The sequence below is a fragment of the Carcharhinus amblyrhynchos genome, chromosome 6 (assembly GCF_965287045.1).
Source record: "Carcharhinus amblyrhynchos chromosome 6, sCarAmb.v2.hapA, whole genome shotgun sequence".
Taxonomy (NCBI): domain Eukaryota; kingdom Metazoa; phylum Chordata; class Chondrichthyes; order Carcharhiniformes; family Carcharhinidae; genus Carcharhinus; species Carcharhinus amblyrhynchos.
The window spans coordinates 96,320,123-96,340,990 of NC_137329.1; the positions used below are offsets into that span (position 1 = coordinate 96,320,123).

General features: G+C 41.2%; 2 protein-coding genes across 2 annotated transcripts; one reads left to right on the plus strand and one right to left on the minus strand.

Moving 5' to 3' along the window:
- The first annotated feature begins 1,455 nt into the window (after positions 1-1,455).
- Positions 1,456-12,309, plus strand: crebl2 (cAMP responsive element binding protein-like 2). Its single transcript, XM_080191023.1, has 4 exons — positions 1,456-1,775; positions 5,254-5,451; positions 5,841-5,985; positions 8,192-12,309. Coding segments are annotated over exons 1-4 (360 nt in total). The 5' UTR covers positions 1,456-1,760; the 3' UTR covers positions 8,194-12,309.
- Positions 12,310-14,084: 1,775 nt separating this feature from the next.
- gpr19 (G protein-coupled receptor 19) lies at positions 14,085-20,040 on the minus strand. The gene is made up of 2 exons (XM_080191709.1): positions 19,968-20,040; positions 14,085-15,348 (listed from the first exon to the last, which is right to left on the minus strand). The coding sequence occupies exon 2, from the start codon at positions 15,327-15,329 to the stop codon at positions 14,085-14,087; it is 1,245 nt and encodes a 414-aa protein (XP_080047835.1). The 5' UTR covers positions 15,330-15,348; positions 19,968-20,040.
- Between the last annotated feature and the right edge of the window lie 828 nt (positions 20,041-20,868).

A 20,868-nucleotide genomic window follows, 5' to 3' on the forward strand; every position in this document is an offset into this window, starting at 1 on the left:
GTTGGATAAGATGAATGAGTTTGCTAATGCACTCTTGTGATAACAGGAGACATTGTTAGATGGGGAGTAGAGGGGATGGAAACTTGGGGCACCTCGAGCCAATAGGGGAATGACAACACATAGATGGGACAGGGATCACCAATTAGGGGAGAACAACACATTGCAAAGCCATTACAATGCTTGTAAAAAAGTATAAAAATGTGCTGCAAATTGATGTAAGGTGTGCCTATTTTATTGGACACCCGGTCTTGCAAGAACGTTAAATAAAATATCTTGCTCTTTCAGAACTTGACTTGACTAAATTGTTTGACTGTGAGCTGCGTTTCTCACAGGCTTTCACAGTAACTTCATTGCAGTGTTAACATAAGCCTCACTTGTGACTAATAAATAAAGGCAGCACCAAGAGGAGACTCCTACATAGCTGTCCTGTAAAATACACCACATCTACTAGTTCTCTCTCATCTATTTCACTAATTACCTGCTCTAAAAAAAAGCAACAGGTTTGTCAAACCAGGTCCAGCCACTGTAGCAGGTTATTAGAGAGTTGCCATGACCTTGTACCTCAGCGTGACTCAGCACCTGTGAAAGTAGACGGCAGAACATTAGAGGTAGCATCACTTGACAAGAGTCTGAGTCCCACCATGGCAGCTAATGGAATTTAAAACGATTTTAAAAAAAATCTGCAATTGATAGCTAGTCTCAGTAATAATAACCATGAAACTATCATTGCTTAAAAACCCACGAGGTGCACTCATAATTTCTAGGAGATCTCCCATTGTAATGTGATCTGGTCTATATGTGCCAGACCCACAGCAATGTGACTGACTCTCAAGGACAACTGGAGATAGGCCACCATAGATCGCACAGAGATGACGTCCACTAGGGCCTGGACTGGGCGACGAGTGATGACGTCACTCCACCTCAGGGCGATGGCAGCTCCGCATGCGCAGTGGGAGCAGTGTTTGTTTTCCTTCTGTGGCTCTGAGTGTTCAGGATAGTGTCTGGAGCCGGGGCCTCGCCTGCTGCTTCTGACCGACTGGAGCGGGGGCCTCGCCTGCTGCCTCTGACCGACTGGAGTGGGGGCCTCGCCTGCTGCCTCTGACCGACTGGAGCGGGGGCCTCGCCTGCTGCCTCTGACCGACTGGAGCGGGGGCCTCGCCTGCTGCCTCTGACCGACTGGAGTGGGGGCCTCGCCTGCTGCCTCTGACCGACTGGAGCCGGGGCCCTCGCCTGCTGCCTCTGACCGACTGGAGCCGGGGCCCTCGCCTGCTGCCTCTGACCGACTGGAGCGGGGGCCTCGCCTGCTGCCTCTGACCGACTGGAGTGGGGGCCTCGCCTGCTGCCTCTGACCGACTGGAGCCGGGGCCCTCGCCTGCTGCCTCTGACCGACTGGAGCGGGGGCCTCGCCTGCTGCCTCTGACCGACTGGAGCGGGGGCCTCGCCTGCTGCCTCTGACCGACTGGAGCGGGGGCCTCGCCTGCTGCCTCTGACCGACTGGAGCGGGGGCCTCGCCTGCTGCCTCTGACCGACTGGAGCGGGGGCCTCGCCTGCTGCCTCTGACCGACTGGAGCGGGGGCCTCGCCTGCTGCCTCTGACCGACTGGAGCGGGGGCTTCGCCTGCAGCCTCTGACCGACTGGAGCCGGGGCCCTCGCCTGCTGCCGCTGACCGACTGGAGCCGGGGCCCTCGCCTGCTGCCTCTGACCGACCGGGGCCTCGCCTGCTGCCGCTGAGAGAGGGAGCGGCGCCTGGGCGGCCCAGTATGGATGACAGTAAGGTGAGTGTGCGGCTCGGGGCCCGGAGATCAACAGGTTTCTGCTCGGGGAACCGGGCGATCCCTCGGTCCTGGGCATTGTAAATACTGATGTGGAGATGCCGGCTTTGGACTGGGGTAGAAAGGGTAAGAAGTCTCACAACACCAGGTTAACTTCCAACAGGTTTATTTGGTAGCAAACGCCACTAACTTTCAGAGCGCTGCTCCTTCATCAGGTGAGTGGAAACCCTGTTCACAAACAAAGCACATAAAGACACAAACTTAGTTCCCTGTTTGTGAATTTGTCTTTATATGCCCTGTTTGTGAACAGAACTCCCACTTGCCTGATGAAGGAGCAGCACTCTGAAAGCTAGTGGCTTGTGCTATCAAATAAACCTGTTGGACTTTAACCTGTGAGACTTCTTACATTGTAAATTATTCAGCTTTCCATTCACCACCGCCTCCTTGTGTCTTTTAAGCAAATACTTAAACCTTCATTGATATTACAATAACTATTAACAGTTATAATTAGTTAAGTAGATGCAGATTATGTTTAAAGTTTGTGGCGTATGTAGCAACCTCTAATGAATAACCTGAATGAGTCTGGATCTTTAAAGTTTTTGCTATGAGTACTAGAATGTTTAGGTAAAATTGAAATCAAGTCTAAATGGGATTTTAAGAATATCTGGTGAAACTACAAGCAAAATAGTTGACGTGTAGAATCTGTACAGTGCAGGAGAAAACTGTTTGGCTCATTGAGTCTGCACAGATTGTCTGAAAGAGCACCTTACCCAGGCCCATCCCTGTAACCCTGCACATTTATCATCACCAATCCACCTAACCTACATAGCTTTGGATTGTGGGAGGAAACCAGAGTACCCAGAGGAAATCCTCACAGACGTGAGGAGAACATGCAAACTCCTCACAGATAGTCACTCTAGACCCGAATCAAATCTGGGTCCCTGGTCGCAGTGCTGACCACTTTGTTGTGTAATAGTGTGCTGCTCCCAAAATGCACAAACAGGGAAAATATACCCAAAAGGTGGGAAGATTACGAGATATAAATTCAGTAAAAAGGGTACAATATACTAGTCAAGGATATGATATACTAGTAGTAATTATTACTGAGATTTGGCTACAGCCTATGTTGTGATCTCTGTAGAGACCAGTAACTTCTAATAACAAAACTGGAACTTTCAGTCAGTAGCCAAAGAATGTCATGACAAGATTCCACATTTTAAAATTTTGCTCTAACAAATAATTAAAAACAATTCTTAATGAAACTCTTAATTTGGTTGTGAAGGCAACTTTTTCTTTAAAATACAGAAACGTTCCCTTTTATATTTAACACGGTCCACGGAATTACAGTACACTGTTGATCCCATTTTCACTTTGTTTGCATTTCCCGTTTGCTGACTGATAACTTCAAGTAACTATCTTCTAGTGCTTCCCTTCGTATTTGGAAAATTTCGCTAAATCCGCTACCTGATTATTTTCCTTTGGCCATGCCGAGATGATTCCCCCAGAATCCTCAGAAGGTTGCAAGATGCATCTCTTTGACAAGCGATCATTTCACACCTACGTCTGGCTGTGGTGGTTTGCAAAGCCAAGAAGTCTCTTTTCTCTGCTGACCACATGAGTCTGCTCTGTGATAGTTATTGATTCATAGGGAAGCCTGTAACCTGATCTCAAAAATGGCTTTGTTTGCCATCTTCTCTGTGGCAAAATGAAACACACGTTTCATCCAGGTAAAAATACTGATTAATTATTCTTGACCCCAACTCTCTTTCATCTTAGAATGGTTTACAGCAGAACTCTTAACACCTTGGACTTGAGACCCAGGACTCTACCCTTGTGAACTCAGATTGCTGTCATTGTCCCTAAACCGTGAGCAACCTATACCTACGCCCTGGTGATACAATCTGGGCTTCCCTTTGATTTTTAACCGATTGAGGCCTGTCATTGGGCAGACTCATCACATGACCTTAGTTTTACCTTAAAGATGCCAATCCAAAACACAACAATCATATGGATTTTGTAACTGTTGCACTGACAGGTCATTGAACCTTTAGGAAGGATGGGAAAATTAGAAAAGGGGGATCAACCGTTTTGATTAAAATTGCAATTTTACTACAGTGAAAGGAGGAGTGGTCAGAGAGTGAAAACACTATGGATTGTTAATGACCATCAAATGATGTGACAATAGTTGTCTACAGACCTCTTACTAGTATGATATAGTGGACAGTGTGTAAATATGAAGAACAGGGAGCCTGTGGAACTTATGAAGGGAAATTTGAATTTTCACACTGACTGGGAGAAGCAGAACAGCTCAAGTAGTCAATTTACTGATTTCTGAAATGTATTTGGAATTGTTTTCTAAAACAATGTTTTAGAACTAACAACAGAACAAGTCTTAAATAGATTTAGTGATGAGTAACCAGGTAGCAATTTGATCTATGCATTATTAATAATAATATAATTTTAATGCTAGGTTAGAGCCAGAAATGAAAGTCAGAAACCAGGGTTTTAAATTATGCAAGGCAAGCTTTATTAGGGTAAGGATATAATTGAATGCAGTAAATTGGACTGAATTGTTTGTAAAAATAAATTGTTTCAATAAAAGTTTGAAAACATGATTTTCTTTCATTTATTAATTGGACGTTTGAATTTATTAAAATGATCATTCTCACTGGAGATTGCACTTTTTGGCTATGGCCTTATATTACAATGTACCTTTGCTGATAGGCAAACGCTCCACTTTTGTTATAAGCGATCATGGTCAACAACAAATGTCGAAGGCAATATCAGTCTAAACAAAATATAAATTTAAAGAGTTTTCACAGCCATCAAGTATTTCAAAGCACATTATAGCTATTGAAGTTTGGTTGTTGCTGTACTGTAGGAAACTGACAACCAGTTGCATACAGCCAACAAACAGCAATGTAATAATTACCATATAGTTCTTTTTGTTTAAAAATGGCCGATCACAGTGAATGCTATTCTCTCTTCCAATTTTCCTGTCCTTTCAAATGATCTTACCTTAGAATATTTCTCACAGTGTTCAAGGCTGAAGCCAAATCTCGGTAATGACTACCATGTTAGACCCTTCTTACTGAATTTTTTATTTCTACTCATTTTAATGGTTTGTGCATTTTCCCTTTTGTTATATATTTTGAGTTTGCAAGCAATTTCACCACATCTGTAAAATACCATTCAGACCCAGACCATGAGAATTGTAAAAAGTAACACATAGATACCAACAAGATATGAGTTGCAGAGAGAGCAAATGGAAATAAAACTTGTGGAACATATCAAAGTGAGCGGACAAAATAATGTCCAGAAATATCACATTGGGTACTCTAAACTAGTTGCCCTAAATAGATTTTTTAAAAAGCACGTGACTGTTCTGCTTGGTTCCCGATAAATAGAAATGTCATAATGTTTAATCAGGAGAAATTGTGGGCTCTAGAATGTGTAAAACATGCTGCTTTTCCTTTCTCAGGTGGTGGGAGGTAAAGTGAAGAAACCTGGAAAGCGAGGCCGTAAACCTGCTAAAATTGATTTAAAGGCAAAGCTTGAGAGAAGTCGCCAGAGTGCCAGAGAATGTAGAGCAAGAAAGAAGCTGCGTTATCAGTACTTGGAAGAGCTTGTATCTAGAAGAGAGAGAGCCATCTGTGCTCTGAGAGAAGAGCTAGAGATGGTATGTGAAAATGTTGGTTGTACTACAAAACATAAAGCAACAGTTTGCACTTTGTAGATATTTTTTGCAGTGTGCTACTCCGAGCCATATAAAAAGTTGCTTAGACTTTAAATGTATTCTTCAAAATTCCTCCATTTTCTCCTGGTTTTGTCACATTGATAAAATCTCAAGTATCTTTTTGCTGACTGTTTTAGACTGTTACTTCTGGGCTTCTTCCTTACGTATAATATTTTGGTGCCCGGCTTGGTGTCTTCCTGTATCTCTGCTTACAAATGACTTCAATAGGTACCGCATCTGGATGTTTTTGAGAGCTGTAAATTAAACTTGCAGAACTTTACTCTCTGTCTGGTTATGCTTAAAGCCTACAGTAGTGTCTTTTGATTTTGCAGTACAAGCAATGGTGTACAGCAATGGATCAGGGAAAAATACCATCAGAAATAAAAGCACTACTAACAGGGGACGAACAGAACAAAGCACAGCAGACTGTGAACAAACCAGGAAAAACAAGAACTGAAGGAAGTGTCAATTTGTCCTGTAAGTATTTATTGCACTAATCACTTGGATCATGCCCTAATAAACATGTTATGCTAGTGATGCCGCAAGTTTATTAGATTAAATGTCAGCTTTGACTCAGCGATAGCACTCCTGCCTCTGAGTCAGAAGGTTGAATCCCTAAGTCTTATTCCATGCTTATTCTAGTTGGCAGTTGGTGACTAGTGGAGTGCCGCAGGGATCGGTTCTGGGGCCTCAACTGTTTACCCTACACTCAGCTCCCTCCTCCAGATCGTCTATGTAAATGGTAATGAAATTTGCTGATGACACGAAGATGAGTGGAAAGGCAAATTGCGTGGAAGGCACGGAAAGTCTGCAGAGAGATCTGGATAGGCTGAGTGAGTGGGTGAGGACCTGGCAGATGGAGTATAATGTTAGCAAATGTGAGGTTATCCACTTTGGTAGAAATAATAGTAGGAGGGATTATTATTTAAAGGGCGAAAAGCTGCAGCATGCTGTGGTGCAGAGGGACCTGGGGGTCCTTGTGCACGAATTGCAAAGACCCAGTCTGCTGGTGCAGCAGGTGATCAAGAAGGCGAATGGAATGTTGGCCTTTATAGCGAGGGGGATAGAATATAAAAGCAGGGAGGTCTTGCTGCAACTGTACAGGGCACTGGTGAGGCTGCAACTGGAGTACTGTGTGCAGTTTTGGTCACCGTATTTGCGAAAGGATATATTGGCCTTGGAGGGAGTACAGAGAATGTTCACTAGGCTGATACCGGAGATGAGGGGGCTAGCCTATGAAGAGAGATTGAATAGACTGGGTCTGTACTCGTTAGAGTTTAGAAGGCTGAGGGGGGATCTTATAGAGACATATAAGATAATGAAGGGGCTAGATAGGGTAGAGGTAGAGAGATTCTTCCTGCTTAGAAAGGATAGCAGAACTAGAGGGCACAGCCTCAAAATAAGGGAGGGGGGGTTGCAGTTTAGCTCAGAGTTGAGGAGGACCTTCTTCACTCAAAGGGTGGAGTGTCTCTGGAATTCTCCGCCCGTCGAAGTGGTGGAGGCTACCTCGCTGAATATATTTAAGTCATGGGTAGATAGGTTTCTGATAGACAAGGGAATTAAGGGTTATGGGGAGAAAGCGGGAGAGTGGAACTGTCCACTTCAGATCAGCCATGATCTTGTTTAATGGCAGGCAGGCTCGAAGGGCTAGATGGCCTACTCCTGCTCCTATTTCTTAAGTTCTTGAATGCAAAGTCGATGCACTATCAGAAATATGCCTCCATGCAGTGTACATCTGTCCATCAAGTGCTGCCGTATCAGTTCCCCTGAGCCATGCAGGAAGGAAAAGTGCTTTCAATCAATACCACTTCATCCATACCTGTTTTCTGTGCTCAGTTCAGATTTTGTCATAACATTTCAGTTCCTGACCTCATCGCAGCCTTGGTGCAGAAAATGGTACTTGCTGAAGTGAGAGAGACTAGCTGTTCTCAGCATCATGGTAACATTTAACTACATGTGACACCAAGGTGCAGAACTGAGGTCCATGAGAATCAGACAGATACTCCCAAATGGTTGCAATCACACCTGATGCCAAAGAAGATTGAGTTTGTCCAGAACCAATTATTACATCCAAGGCAGCACTTCAGGAATTCCTTAGAGAACTATCCTCAGCCCAACCAGTTTCAGATGCTACATCAATAATCGTTCTTCTGTTATGAGGTGGAATGGGATTGTTCACTACAAAATTCAGTTGTATCCATAACCCCTCTGAGTATCGAGCTACCATTGACAGGAAAGAGTGGAACTGGGACAGCAGTTCAGTTTCTTCACAATTTGGTTGTTAACTTTTCATAGGTGGGGAAGAGTATTTCAAAATACCCTTATGATTAGGAGCAAACAAATTGGGGGAGATCTGGTGAAACTTCAGTGTTGGAGATTCTGTGGAGAATCTGGCTGCTCAACTAGCCTACATCACCATCACTCATTTCAAAGTATTTCCATACAGTGTAAACAAAAACACAAATATCTTGGCATTAGTAAATAATTAATAATATTGAGGTTGTTTTCACTTCTCTCAATCATGGTCCCTAGTAATTTATGCTGTTAGTTTGTGAGATCTTCACTTTTGATATTTTGTAGATGTTCTTCCGTATCACTATTTCCTAATGTCTAAAGGTGATGTTGAACTTGGATGTTTGGTACTGTTTACCTATTAATATTTAAATTGTCTTTTTTATTACAGAAGAACTCTACTGTTACTTGGAAATGATCACGACAAAGTTCGTCCTTGTTAGTGTAAACTATATTGTGAAATACTGGAGACTAACCTAAGAAGTTAGATAATTATGGAGTGCATCCTTTTGACAAAGTTCCAAATATTACATAGCAAATGTAGAATAGTGTTTTATGCTGTATATCTGTAAGTAATGTAAATTGAATGCAGGGTATTTGCTATTTTTAAATTAAAAATCATAAAACAAAATAAAAATTGTGCCTTGAAAGCTCTTACAACTCCACAATGTGTTTGCTGCCTCTGCTCCTCCTCACAAAGCTTGTCACCTCAACAGGTTTATCCATGAGAGAAAGCAGAGAGGCAGTGGATTGAGTCCTGAGCTTTGCTGGGATGGGATGCCAACAGAATCAACTGTCCTTTAGCGGCCAACTATTCCATGTTTAAACATGCCATTTTTCACACACATCACTAATGTCCTGTCTTACAACATATTGCCTTTAAGAGAAGTAATTTCTACCAAACGTTAATTTTCAAAACCTGCCTGTTGAACTGTCAAATGCTGTGTGAATTGTCATGCTTGTGTGAACGTCTACATTTGCTTTCAACAGGACTCTTTAACTTTTTTTTTCTCCATTAGGTTAAATATTAAAATATTTATTTTAAAATTGCAAGAGTTTACTCTTAATTCATGAAACACAAAGTGCCTACATTGTTATCTACATTGCTTGATTCAAAATGGATAATTCGAACTATTTAGTGCAAAAAGGTAGCAGTAGCTATAGAGATAGTGGATGCATTGGTGGTCATCTTTCAAACTTGCATAGATTCTAGAATGATTCCAGAATATTGGAAGATGACAATAATTACCCCACATTATTTAAGATGGGAGGGAGAGTGAAAAGGGGGAACTATAGACTTTTTAGCCTTACATTAGTGGCAGGGAAAATGTGAGAATTTATTATAAAGTATTTGATAAATGGGCACTTGGATAATAATGATCTGATAGGACATAGTCAGCATGGATTTATGAATAGGAAATCCTCTTTGACAAACCTGTTGTGGAGCTTTTTGAGGCTGTAACTCAGAATTGTTAAGGCGAGTCAGTGGATGCAGTACACTTGGATTATCAGAAGACTTGATAAAGTGCCTCGCAGGAGCTGTTGAGCAAAATTAAAACATATGGGGTAGGAGGTAATATACTAGCATGGATTAAAGATAGACTACCAGACAGAAACAGAGTAGGAACATGTGGATCATTTTGCATTGGCAGGCTATGACTAATGGGATTCCGCTAGGAGCAGTGCTTGGGGTGGCAGCTGTTCACTATATATACCAATGTTTTGGATGTGGGGGCCAGATGTAATATTTCCAAGTTCATGGATGACACAAAGGTTGCTGAGAATGTGCTGAGGAAGATGTAAAGAGGATTTGCACAGACTTAATGAGTGGGCAAGAACATGGTAGATAGAATATAATGTGAAAAAATAGGTTATCCACTTTTGTGGGAGGAACAGATCTGCAAAGTATTTATTAAATGGTAAGAGATTAGAAAGTATGGATGTACCAAAGGACCTGGATGCCCTTGTTAGTAAGTCATGGAAGGCTAACATGCAGATGCACCAAGCAATTAGGAAGGCTAATGGTGTGCTAGCCTCTATCACAATATCCTGAATTTGATACAGGAATAGCAAATTCTTCTAAAACTTGTATAGAATCTTGGCTAGACCTGGAATACTGTGTGTAGTTTTGACCTTACCTTATGATGGATATTATTGTGAAAGAGGGACTGCAACAAAGGTTCACCAACCATGTTTTGAATGGCAAGACTGTCCTATGAAGAAAGATTGGGAAAATGAGACCTGCATAGCTTCAAAGAATGAGAGGTGATTTCATTGAAACCTAGTATTTTCTAGGTTTCAATGAGTAAACAGGTAAATGCAAGTGAGTATGTTTCTCATGGTTGGGGAGTCAAGAACCAGGGCCACAATTTCAAAATAAGGGAGAAGCCACTTGGGACTGAATTTTCTTTACTTGGAGGATTCTAAATCTCTGGAATGCTCTACCAGGGAGGGCAGTGGAAGCGTAATCATTGAGTCTATTTAAAGTGGAGACTGATAGGTTCTAAATACCAATGACTGGGCTATCCCTGTGACAAATTTAAACAATTTTTGGCTTGGGTAGTTGGTTGGGACTCCCTACATGGGGATGCCATTTATGGTTCCCTCTTCTGAAAAAAAAATGACAAAAGGATGTAGGAATTTTCTGGGGGTTGAGGCATTGAAGCAGAGATCAGCTAAGATATTGAGTGACAGAGTAGGCTTGGTGAGCTGAATGGCCTCTTTATTTTACAGGATGTGGGTATTACAAGAGCAGCATTGGTTGCCTGTCCATAATTGTCCTTTAGCTGACTGGCTTGCTCAGACATTTCAGAGTTCAGTTAAATCAATCATATTGCTATGGGTCTCGAGTCATGTGTATGCCAGACAGGTATGGGTGGCAGATTTCTTTGTGTAAAGGGCATTGGTGAACCAAATTAATTTTTGACAGTTGGCAATTTCATGGTGACCATTACTGATCTAGCTTTTGATTCCAGATTTATGTATTGAACTCGAATTTCATCTGCCATGGGGGATTCAAACCCACGTTCCCCAGAACGTTAGTCTGCTATGTTCCTATAAAAAGACAATTATCAAATATAGACAGTACTTGAAGTTGAGTGCATAATTAGTCAAGGCCTGCTGAGAAAAATCCTAATTCTAGAGACACCCATCTACTCCTGTTCTTGCATTTTGCAATCATTCTAATCAGTTTACAACTACTTTTGTCAGTGTCTAGTTTTTCTCTTAATTTTCCAGGAAGATGGATGGAGGCAGTAGCTGAGGAACAGGGTTTGTGACAGAGATCCAAGACAGTGGCTTCTTCCTAATATGTAATTGGAAGAAATTCTTGCTCACTCAGTATAAGCATTGGACAAGCAGTCTGACAATTTAGAGAGTTGAGAGAGATGGTGATAAGATAGAGTTGTATGTAGTCTCCAAACATGTGGAAACTGATGCTATGTTTTCAGATATTGTCACCAATGAGAAATAGGATGGGGTCAAGGAACATCTTTGAAAGAGACAAGAGGTAATACTGCAGGAGTGGGAAGAAAGGCCATTGCAGGTGCCTATGGCTGTAGAATGGAACCAGGCAAATGCAGTCCCTCACAGCTGGAGGATAGCAGAGTGGCATTGGATGAGGATGACATGCACCACTTGCATAGTTAGTATTTATTGCCCATCCCCAATGGCCCTCCAGAGTTTTGGCCCAACAACAATGAAGGCTTAACTAATATGTTTTTAAGTTGGGGTGAGCATGTTACTTGAGGGGAGCCTTGCAAGTGGTGACTTGCTGCCTATTTCCATATTTATGACATTGCCTCTCTGACCGTACGTCAGCTAATTTTCTTCTGAAACCTTCATGACTTTGTTATGCATAACTATTCCAATGCAATCCTCCCATGTTCCACCCACAGTATAAAACATGCCACTTCCCATGTGTGTATTCACACTAAGTTCCGTTCAACCATAAATCCTTGTGCTTGCTGACTTGCATTGACTCTCAGTTAAAATTCGAATTTTATTTTCAAATGCCTGCACAAGGGTTGCTTTTTCTTATTTCTCTAATCTCTGCCATCTGTACAACTCCCAGATATCTATTCTACTCCAATTCTGGCCTCTTAAATATTCCTGATTTTAATTACTCTGCCATTGGCAGCCATGTCTTCAGCTGCCAAAGCCTCAAGCCCTGTAATGCCCTTGGCCAAACCTCTGCCTCTTTCCTCTTTTAAGACACTCCTCAGAATCTCACTTTGACCAACCTTTAGCTTATCTTCCCTACTATTTTCTTATGTGGCTTAGTGTCAATTCTGTTTATTAATGCTCCTCTGAAACTCCTTGGGATGTTTTTCTATATTACAGATATCATAAAAATATGTTACTGTAGCTATAAGGCAAAACTAAACATATAAGTATGTTTGAACAGTTAAAGAGACAATGTTTTTCACTTGGTTTTTTTTAATTCTAAATTATATAAGACTTATTGAAGATGGTCAGCGATATCTCCAAGAATAAACTTGCTGAACTATATTGCATTAATTATAAGTATTTTCATTCATTCTACATATATAAGACGTTCCATTATCAGTTTTCAACTGGTATATAATGACCCAGAATTTTTTACAGCATAGTATTTTGTGGCATCCCTGGTTAGATGTTGGTGAATATTTACATTTTAAAATTTTTCACACAAAATATTGCTGCAAGCATGAGCTGCTAATGGTGCAGCAAAAGTACCTTAGTAAACAGTGAGACAAAATGTATCTCTGTAACCAAGAGATCAAAGGATTAATGAAAAAGGTGAATTGAAGTTAATGAATTAAATGTTAAATCAGTTACAAAAAGAGAAATAAAGGATGAACATGAGCGAAAGGAACATAGAAAAGTAAGGAAATTTTAAAATGTAACATTTTACATTTTTGGATCTTTGACAACAATTTACAATCTGTAGGAATTAGACTCTACTTGACTTTCTAGGCAATTCCTGTTGATCTGCAATGATTAACAATTAACACCCAACCCACTTGATCACTACCACATCCCAACTATCTGGAGGTTGCACTGCTGCAATTCACCAAGGCTTTTTTTTTGACAAAACCAAACACACTACCTTTACCGCCTAGAGTAGGCAGCAAGTCAGTGGGAACTCCACCATCTGCAAGGTTTGCCTCAAGCAAATGTGATTGTTTCCTATTCTGGGGTGACACGCTGGCACAATGGTTAGCACCTCTGCCACACAGCACCAGGGACCCAAGTTCAACTCTGGCCTTGAGTGACTGTGTGGAGTTTACGTATTGTCTCCGTGTCTGCATGGGTTTCCTCTGGATGCTCTGTTTCCTCCCACAGGTCAAATATATGCTGGTTATGCTGACTGGCCATGATAAATTGCCCCTTAATATCAGGGGGATTAGGAGGGTAAACATGCGATTATGGGGATAGGATAGGATCTGGGTGGGATTGTTGTTGGTGCAGGCCTGATGGGCCAAATGGCCTTCTTCTGCATTATAGATTCCATGATTCTATGAGTCACTGTTGATCTGGCATTGTGCCCAAATTATTGGAGAAAGGTGGTATATATATTGCATAGATCAGAAATTATTGTGGAATAGACCTTTAAAGAAAATCAAATTCAGATTTTAAAGAAGTTTATTGGAAAATAAAAACGTAGCTCTTAAAGATCTTGTATCATTCATTTTAAGACTGGCACGATGAAAGTTTATTTTGGCCAAAACGTGCTATAATAGTACATGTTCAAGTTTCCAGCCCAATTTACGTGCAGTCCAAAGGTTATGGATATGAACATTGTAGCAGCTAGACAATACTTCCATTAAATGCAAAGGAAGTACCACAGCAGTCAAATGAAAAAAATAAACTAAGATCCGCAGAAAAATGCTTACTGATACATATATGTATTTATTCACCATTTCTAGAATTATCTCTACTGTATTAGTTCACTATTTGTTGCTTAGTGTATTCTCTTAGCATGTTCTGTTATAAAATAAATAATATTTGCATTGCAGAGTACATGCAGCAACAGTTGAACAACATAAATGTGACTCAATGGTTTATTGAATACATTTTACCAAACACCATCTGGTATGAGTAACATTCAAGTTATCATGAAGTTCACTATGTCCAAGCTATTAAACTTAAGCAGTTTTGTTGGTTGAAGCATCCACTTTGTACTTGATGCAGTAATTTAAAGAAGTATTATAATAGCTGATGTAATCACAGTTGAGTTTTGGATTGTGCGTAGTATTCTAGTGGTGCAGTGGAACAGTCAAATGAAGACTGAACTATGCTGATTATACAAATGTATTTGGAGGGTTTGAATTTATAGGCCATGCAAGCTTTTTCTCTCTTGCTTCTCTGTCAAATGTTTCGTATATTGTATCTTTGGTAATGGCTTTTGTGGGTGCAGGGATCTCTGTGATCCCAACATAATTCTTTTTTGCCATTCTGGAACTGGTAGTGATGGTGTATGCATTACTGCGGTAACATTTCATTGATGACATACAGAAAGTCTCCTTCATACCACGCCTGAAGTTTGCATTAAAAATGGAATAGAGGCTAGGCTTAGATGCTGAAGAGCTGAATGACACCAATGCAATAGATAGAAAAAGTGCTGAACATGTTGTGTAATCCATTGGATCAGGTTGCCAGATCTGAACCACATAAAAAGGAAACCAAGACAACAAAAACATGCAATTTAACATCAAAAACATCTTGATTGTTTTAACCTTCGTTCTGGGTACAATGTTCATTGTCCTCCTTACAGTCCTGCCATCTGTGCCAATTCTCCAAATGTATTTGACGACTTTTTGGTAAAACAGTATGATGAGGATAGATGGAACCAGAAATCCCACCAGTAGATGAACAGTGCCATAGACAACACCACTCCAGGATTGGGGCAGAAACAAATTACAGGTGCCACCTTCTGTGCCATAGAAAAACAAAGTGGGGGATACAAATGCAGCATCAAAAATCCAGGAAGCTGCAATCATCTTCTTGGCTTTCTCCCTGGACACCTTGAAACTCAAAGGATACACAATAGTGTAAAATCTGTCCACGCAGATAGAGAGAAGGACATAAACCTGGACTCCAGGAGTGAGGTATTGAATATACCTAACCAGTTTACACATAACGTTTCCCAACAACCACCTTCCTGTGGTGAAGTGTAGAAGGACAAAAGGAGTGCTGGCCACACTGATGAGCAAATCTGCACATGCCATCGACACTACAAAGTAGTTGGTAGTTGATTGTGTCCTCCTACTCCTGTGGATCACAAGGCAAACCAGCAAGTTCCCAAACAATGCAACAAGCCAGATTACACCAAAAATGAAGCTGACAGCAACAATTTCCCCTGTTGTGACCTCCTGGTACGTGGTATTATGGATTTTTGCCCGAACCTGTCCATTGAATTCAAACTGCTCTCCACTACCTACAGATGGTGTGTTTAATATTTCACTGGCATTAGCTGAAGTTGTAGCCATTGGGATTACAATGGAGGGTGTCATATTTGGAATTTCTTCAGCTAATACCATATTCATGTTTTGTACAAGACAACTTCTAAAGACAAAAAGCAGAAAGGAAAGTTTTGTTATATTTGAGCAATTAAAAAGCTTTACATTTTATCAAAATATCTTTAATAATTCATTTCTAAAAGCAAGAGTTTGAATTTAACAAATATCTACAACTGGACATTTAAATCATGAAGAAGAAATTACTCATTTTTCACCAGATTACTGATACACAAACTTCCAGCAAGAAACTGGTTGGTATTGAACAGACTTTGTAAACCACTAGTTTAAGTATCAAACGTTCTCAAGAAAGAAAAGGTTCCTGTACTGTAAAATATAAATATGTTCCAACAGATTCCATCTGCAGTAAGCAATGTTTGTGTTCTAGAGTGTCAGCCATGGTTCCTTTGGTAGCACTTTTGCCTCTGCATCACAACGTTCCAGGTTCAAGTCCTACTCTGAGGCTTAAGCATAAACATCAAGGCTGAAACTACAGTAGAGTACTGCACTATCAGAGGTGCAATCCTTCAGACACAATGTTAAACTGATGCTCCATCTTCCTGCTTGTGTGAGTGTAAAAGATCCCATGGAGCTGGTTCAAAGAAGATAATGTGATTTATTTAAAGTCATTGGCAGTGAAGTGCTTTGTGGTATTGTGATAAGAACTATACAAAAAGGAAGTCTTTATTTTCTTTGTCTCAATTAGATTAGAACATTTCTTATAGCTTATTATCATTTTAATATTGTTGACTAATGGCCACTAGAAACTGGCTGATAGTTTCATCCCATAACTCTTGACTGTATTGACAATATGTCAATATATTAGGCCAACCAGTTCCTCTAGCTCTGGGAACGTGATGTAATTACAGATATAGTACCAATCTGTCTCCAGTAACTTGCACTGGGGCAGCACGATGGCACAGTGGTTAGCCTCCCTGCCTCACAACAGCAGGGACCCAGATTCAATTCCCAGCTTGGGTCACTGTTTGTGTGGAGTCTGCATGTTCTCCCTGTGCCTGCATGGATTTCCTCTGGGTGCTCCGGTTTCCTCCCACAATCTGAAAGATGTGCTGGTTAGGTGCATTGACTGTGCTAAATTCTCCCTCAATGTACCCAAATGAAGTGTGGAGACTGTAATTTCATTGCAGTATTAATGCAAGCCTACATGTAACAATAATACATAAATCATTAAAAAAAAACACAGGGATGAGGGCTGGCAGATATATATAACACTGACACATGCCACATTGCTTTCTGGCACAGAGAGGCCTCTCCAGGTATCTCCGGATGCTTCCTTATCTGTATTCAGAGGGATGTTACATTTTCATGTAACTAAGTAGTTACAGGCTATTAGTCAATATCAGAAATATGAAAGGTGAGATTTACAGCGTTCCCAAGTGCTTCATTAGGAAATGTGGCTTTGGGCTAGCTTGCTGCAGTTTTGAAGCTAATGCAATATGAGATTTCTTTCTGGAGATAGTTTTATACGTCTTGCCTAACTTCACTTCAAGTGACTTTACATGTGAAGTACATTATGTGCTCTGCATTTATGCCAAACCTACATAGCATCAAGATAAAATATGCAGTGCAATTGATTTACCGGACATTGTTAAACGTTAACAATACAAATATGTTAAAGGAGAAAAACAGAGGTATCATTGCTCGACGTACGCTTGGTATGGTTATATTACTCCAGTATTATAACTTGACTGGTGGAAGGAGAGTGAAGTTAAACTGCAGTCTGACTCACATTCTCCACATCAGCAAAGTGGATGCAGGTTTACACATGTCAGCCGAAATCATTATCTGATGCAATTTCATTTTTAGAAGAGAACATAAGAACATAAGAAATAGGAGCAGGAGTAGGCCATCTAGCCCTTCGAGCCTGCCCCACCATTCAATAAGATCATGGCTGATCTGTCGTGGCTCAGTTCCACATTCCCGCCCTCTCCCCATAACCCTTAATCCCCTCTCTTATCAAAAACCCATCAACCCGCGTCTTAAAAATATTTAGCGAGGTAGCCTCCACCACTTCAACGGGCAGAGAATTCCAGAGATTCACCACCCTTTGAGTGAAGAAGTTCCTCCTCAACTCCGTTCTAAACCGCCCCCCCCTTTATCTTGAGGCTGTGCCCCCTAGTCCTACTAGGACTTTAAAATGTTACATTCATAAAATGCGGAGAGATTCACAGACAAAATGACATCCCACCGGACTTGAACTCTACTCAGTAGAGGATTCAAGCAATCTCATTGCACCAGGGTAACAGTGACAGGATAACTATAGCCTTGAATAAAAAATAGGCAGGTGCAAAAAAACTGGCTACAAATGTCATGCTGCCGTTCTTGTGTGACTAACAATGTTCCGTTTCTCACTGACAACTTCAGAATCCGGACAATAACGTTGGAACTCAAAAGTTTCAAACATTTCTATCTTGTTTTTCCTGTATTGCATTTGTTCTCATTGTCCAACTTTGCCACGCTTCTTAATGACTGTTTCAATTCCAGCAAACGATCCACTCCATAATCCAAAACTGACACTGACCGCAATATATGAGATCAATTCTATGCCGTCACCCTCACCAATTACACTAACTGGGATCACAACGATTAATCAAATCCTCCCTATTGTGAAAACGCGCAATGTAAAACGTCAGGGGAAATCATTGCCTATATTGGTCCAATTCATTTCCCCAGCAATTATATTAACGTAGTCTTAGACGATGAAGCTATTGATCGCGCAGAATTGACACCAGCGTTGTTGGATTTAAATGAATAAATCGGTTACATGAAATAATCGAATTGATTACGACGAATAAACTTTGATTCTCTGTATATAACGACCCTAGTAAACAGCAGCCTCAGAAGGGTTGGATCCTGCATGACCAACCCAGCTAGACTCTGGAAAAGTCTGGGACATGCTGCATTTAGTTCCAAAGACATTTGATAAAAGTCTACTAGTTAAGTTGGAGTTTGGGAGGGGATGGATAATAAATTAGCGAACATGGAAAAGAATAACATGCACTGGTCAGACGAGCCATCTGATAGCAGGGAAAGCACTGAATGGCCACCCCAGGATTTGATGCAGAAAAAGTCATTGAGTCGATGACTTGAATTCAGAAACGAAATGTAAAGTGGTCATCTTACATATATCAGCAAACGAGATCGTTTAAGTTTATTTATTAGCATCAAAAGTAGGCATAACACTGCAATGAAATTACTGTGAAAATTCCCTAGTCATCACACTCCGGGGTCTGTTTGGATATACTGAGGTACTGAGGGAGGTTTTAGCATGGCCAATGCACCTAACCAGCACTGTGGGAGTAAACCGGAGCACTCAGAGGAAACCCACGCAGAGACTGGGAGAACGTGCAGACTCTGCGCAGACAGTGACCCGAGGAATCGAATCCGGGTGCTTAGCTGTGAGGTAGCAGTGCTAGCCGCTGTGTCACCGTGCTGCCCAAGATGGCTAGTAGAATCCGAGGAGGCAGATGAAAATAAATACAGAATGGATTAAACAGAATACCAGCATGGGCCCCACAACGTAGGACGTAATTTAGTGCGGACGAATGTAATGTTTTGTTCATAGGAAGGAAAAGAGAGTGACACAATTATTCCATGAATGATATTGAAATAGCTAAAAGTGAAATTGAAACAAAGCCAGGAATCTTAGTGAATTCTAGGTTCATCATAGTCAACAAATACAAAAGCAGCAAATCAACAAAACACGCAGAGGGACATGGTCAAAACAGCAGAATCTAAGTCATGGTGAATGTGTGTAGTTCTATGGTCAGAGCACCCCTTGAGACTTGAACATCCCTGTGTTCGGTTGCCAAGAAACAAGGTGGGCAATAAATCACAGATTTGGTGCAGAGATGGCCAAAGGAAGCGGTTCCAGCGATAAGGGGGAAAAATGAGAAATTTGAACTTTGCAATTTGCAAAGAGGTTTGAGAAATGATCTTACAGAAATATCTAAGATAGTGAATGATGTAGAAAAGGATAATCTATAATGCTACTTTACATTAAACAGTGAGATCACAGGTTCAAACTAATAACTCCAACACTAAGAGCACTAAGTTCAATGATAGACATTTGGAATGGGATTCAAACAGAGCAATAGAGGCGAGCCCCCCCCCTCCCCGAAAATGACAGGGAAAAAAGCCCATCATGAAGTGGCGGGTAAGTGAAAGGCTGAAATCCTTCTCAATGGACAAATTAAGACAGGCCGAATGGTCATGACATTTATTCGTGGATATATTGTGATAAAGTGGCCTCAATCTTAATTCAACGTTGAATTTACAGATCTGGGTAATATATATCTTAATCTATGTAAACCACAGGGGAATGTTAAAACTAGGGCAGATCTGTCACTTTTCTCGCAGTCAATTTAATATTGCAATACAGTTAGAGTTATGCTTAATGAAACATCGCATTATTGGAATGGATATATATCGGGAGATGTGTGTGTGTGTGGAATGTGGTGAATTCCAAGTCCCGTGGTGTAATCGCTCAGAGTAAATCATTGGCAAGCAGTTTAAACAATGTATGTATACATGCAGAGAAAAACAGTTTGTGTTTAACGGCTTGTGACTCTACAATAATACATTGCTAAAGAAAGGTAACGCAAAACTCCCGGATACAAATTTATTCCGTTTCACTACTTCCCTCACCTGGTAAAATGAAAAGCCAGTAATATTCCAGTTTAACTTTAGGCGATTTAAAGATCCAGTTGTTTGAATTTTGGGTACTTTTTTTGCAACTGTTGAGGGTCATTGCAAACCCATCAGACAAACTCTCTTTTTTCTCCTTGTTAATTCGGCCACTGATGAAAGCTGGAAAGAGAAATTCGTATCAGTAAAGAACATTACCTTAGCAAATAAAATCTACCATGGTCAGTCCTGTCAATGGCAAACCGCCACCTTTAACGCGTAAAATTCTGCTTGTGCCACAGAGGAAAGGAGTCTTTTCTGAGGAAAAGACTGACCCAGCTATTACAATCCAGCGTTTGCAATACTTCGTCTGCTGGTTGGAATGACAACTCAAAAGATCATGTTCTCCTGGTGCGTTCAAACCCAACCATTGCAACCTCTGATCCGCACCGACTGTTGCCATTTCCAGCCACTCGAGTGAGAATATTACAAAGGATGTTTCAGTTATCTAGATATCACATGGGCAGAAAGACCCTCCTTCCCGGCAGAAACCTTTTAATGAATTCTGTGCAAGGAGAAATCAAACCCGGCACGCACAAATCTACTCACATTTCACCTGCAATTTTAACAAAAAGGGACGAAATGCAAAATCATGCCCACTAACATGGTCAAAATATTTGAGTGTTAAACTGGCCTCGCACGGGCTCCTAGTCAGATGAGCAGAATGTTGTGAAGGTGCCTGGATTCAGCTGTTTAGAGCAACCCTCTCCCCCAGCCCCAGTTTGCTCACACTCCTTTCACTCCATACCTGCACTGAGCACAGAGGCCGGCTCCACTCCCCCGAGAGAACAGCTGCATGTCTTATCTGTACCGCGGTGCCTCTGTTTACCCTGGCTGAAACAAAATGTCGGGGTACCTGGCC

Coding starts and splice junctions, on each gene's coding strand:
- crebl2 (XM_080191023.1), top strand. Junction 5,452..5,840: donor TGAGAGAAGAGCTAGAGATG/GTATGTGAAAAT, acceptor TTGATTTTGCAG/TACAAGCAATGGTGTACAGC.
- gpr19 (XM_080191709.1), bottom strand. CDS start 15,329: ATGAATATGGTATTAGCTGAAGAAATTCCAAATATGACACCCTCCATT.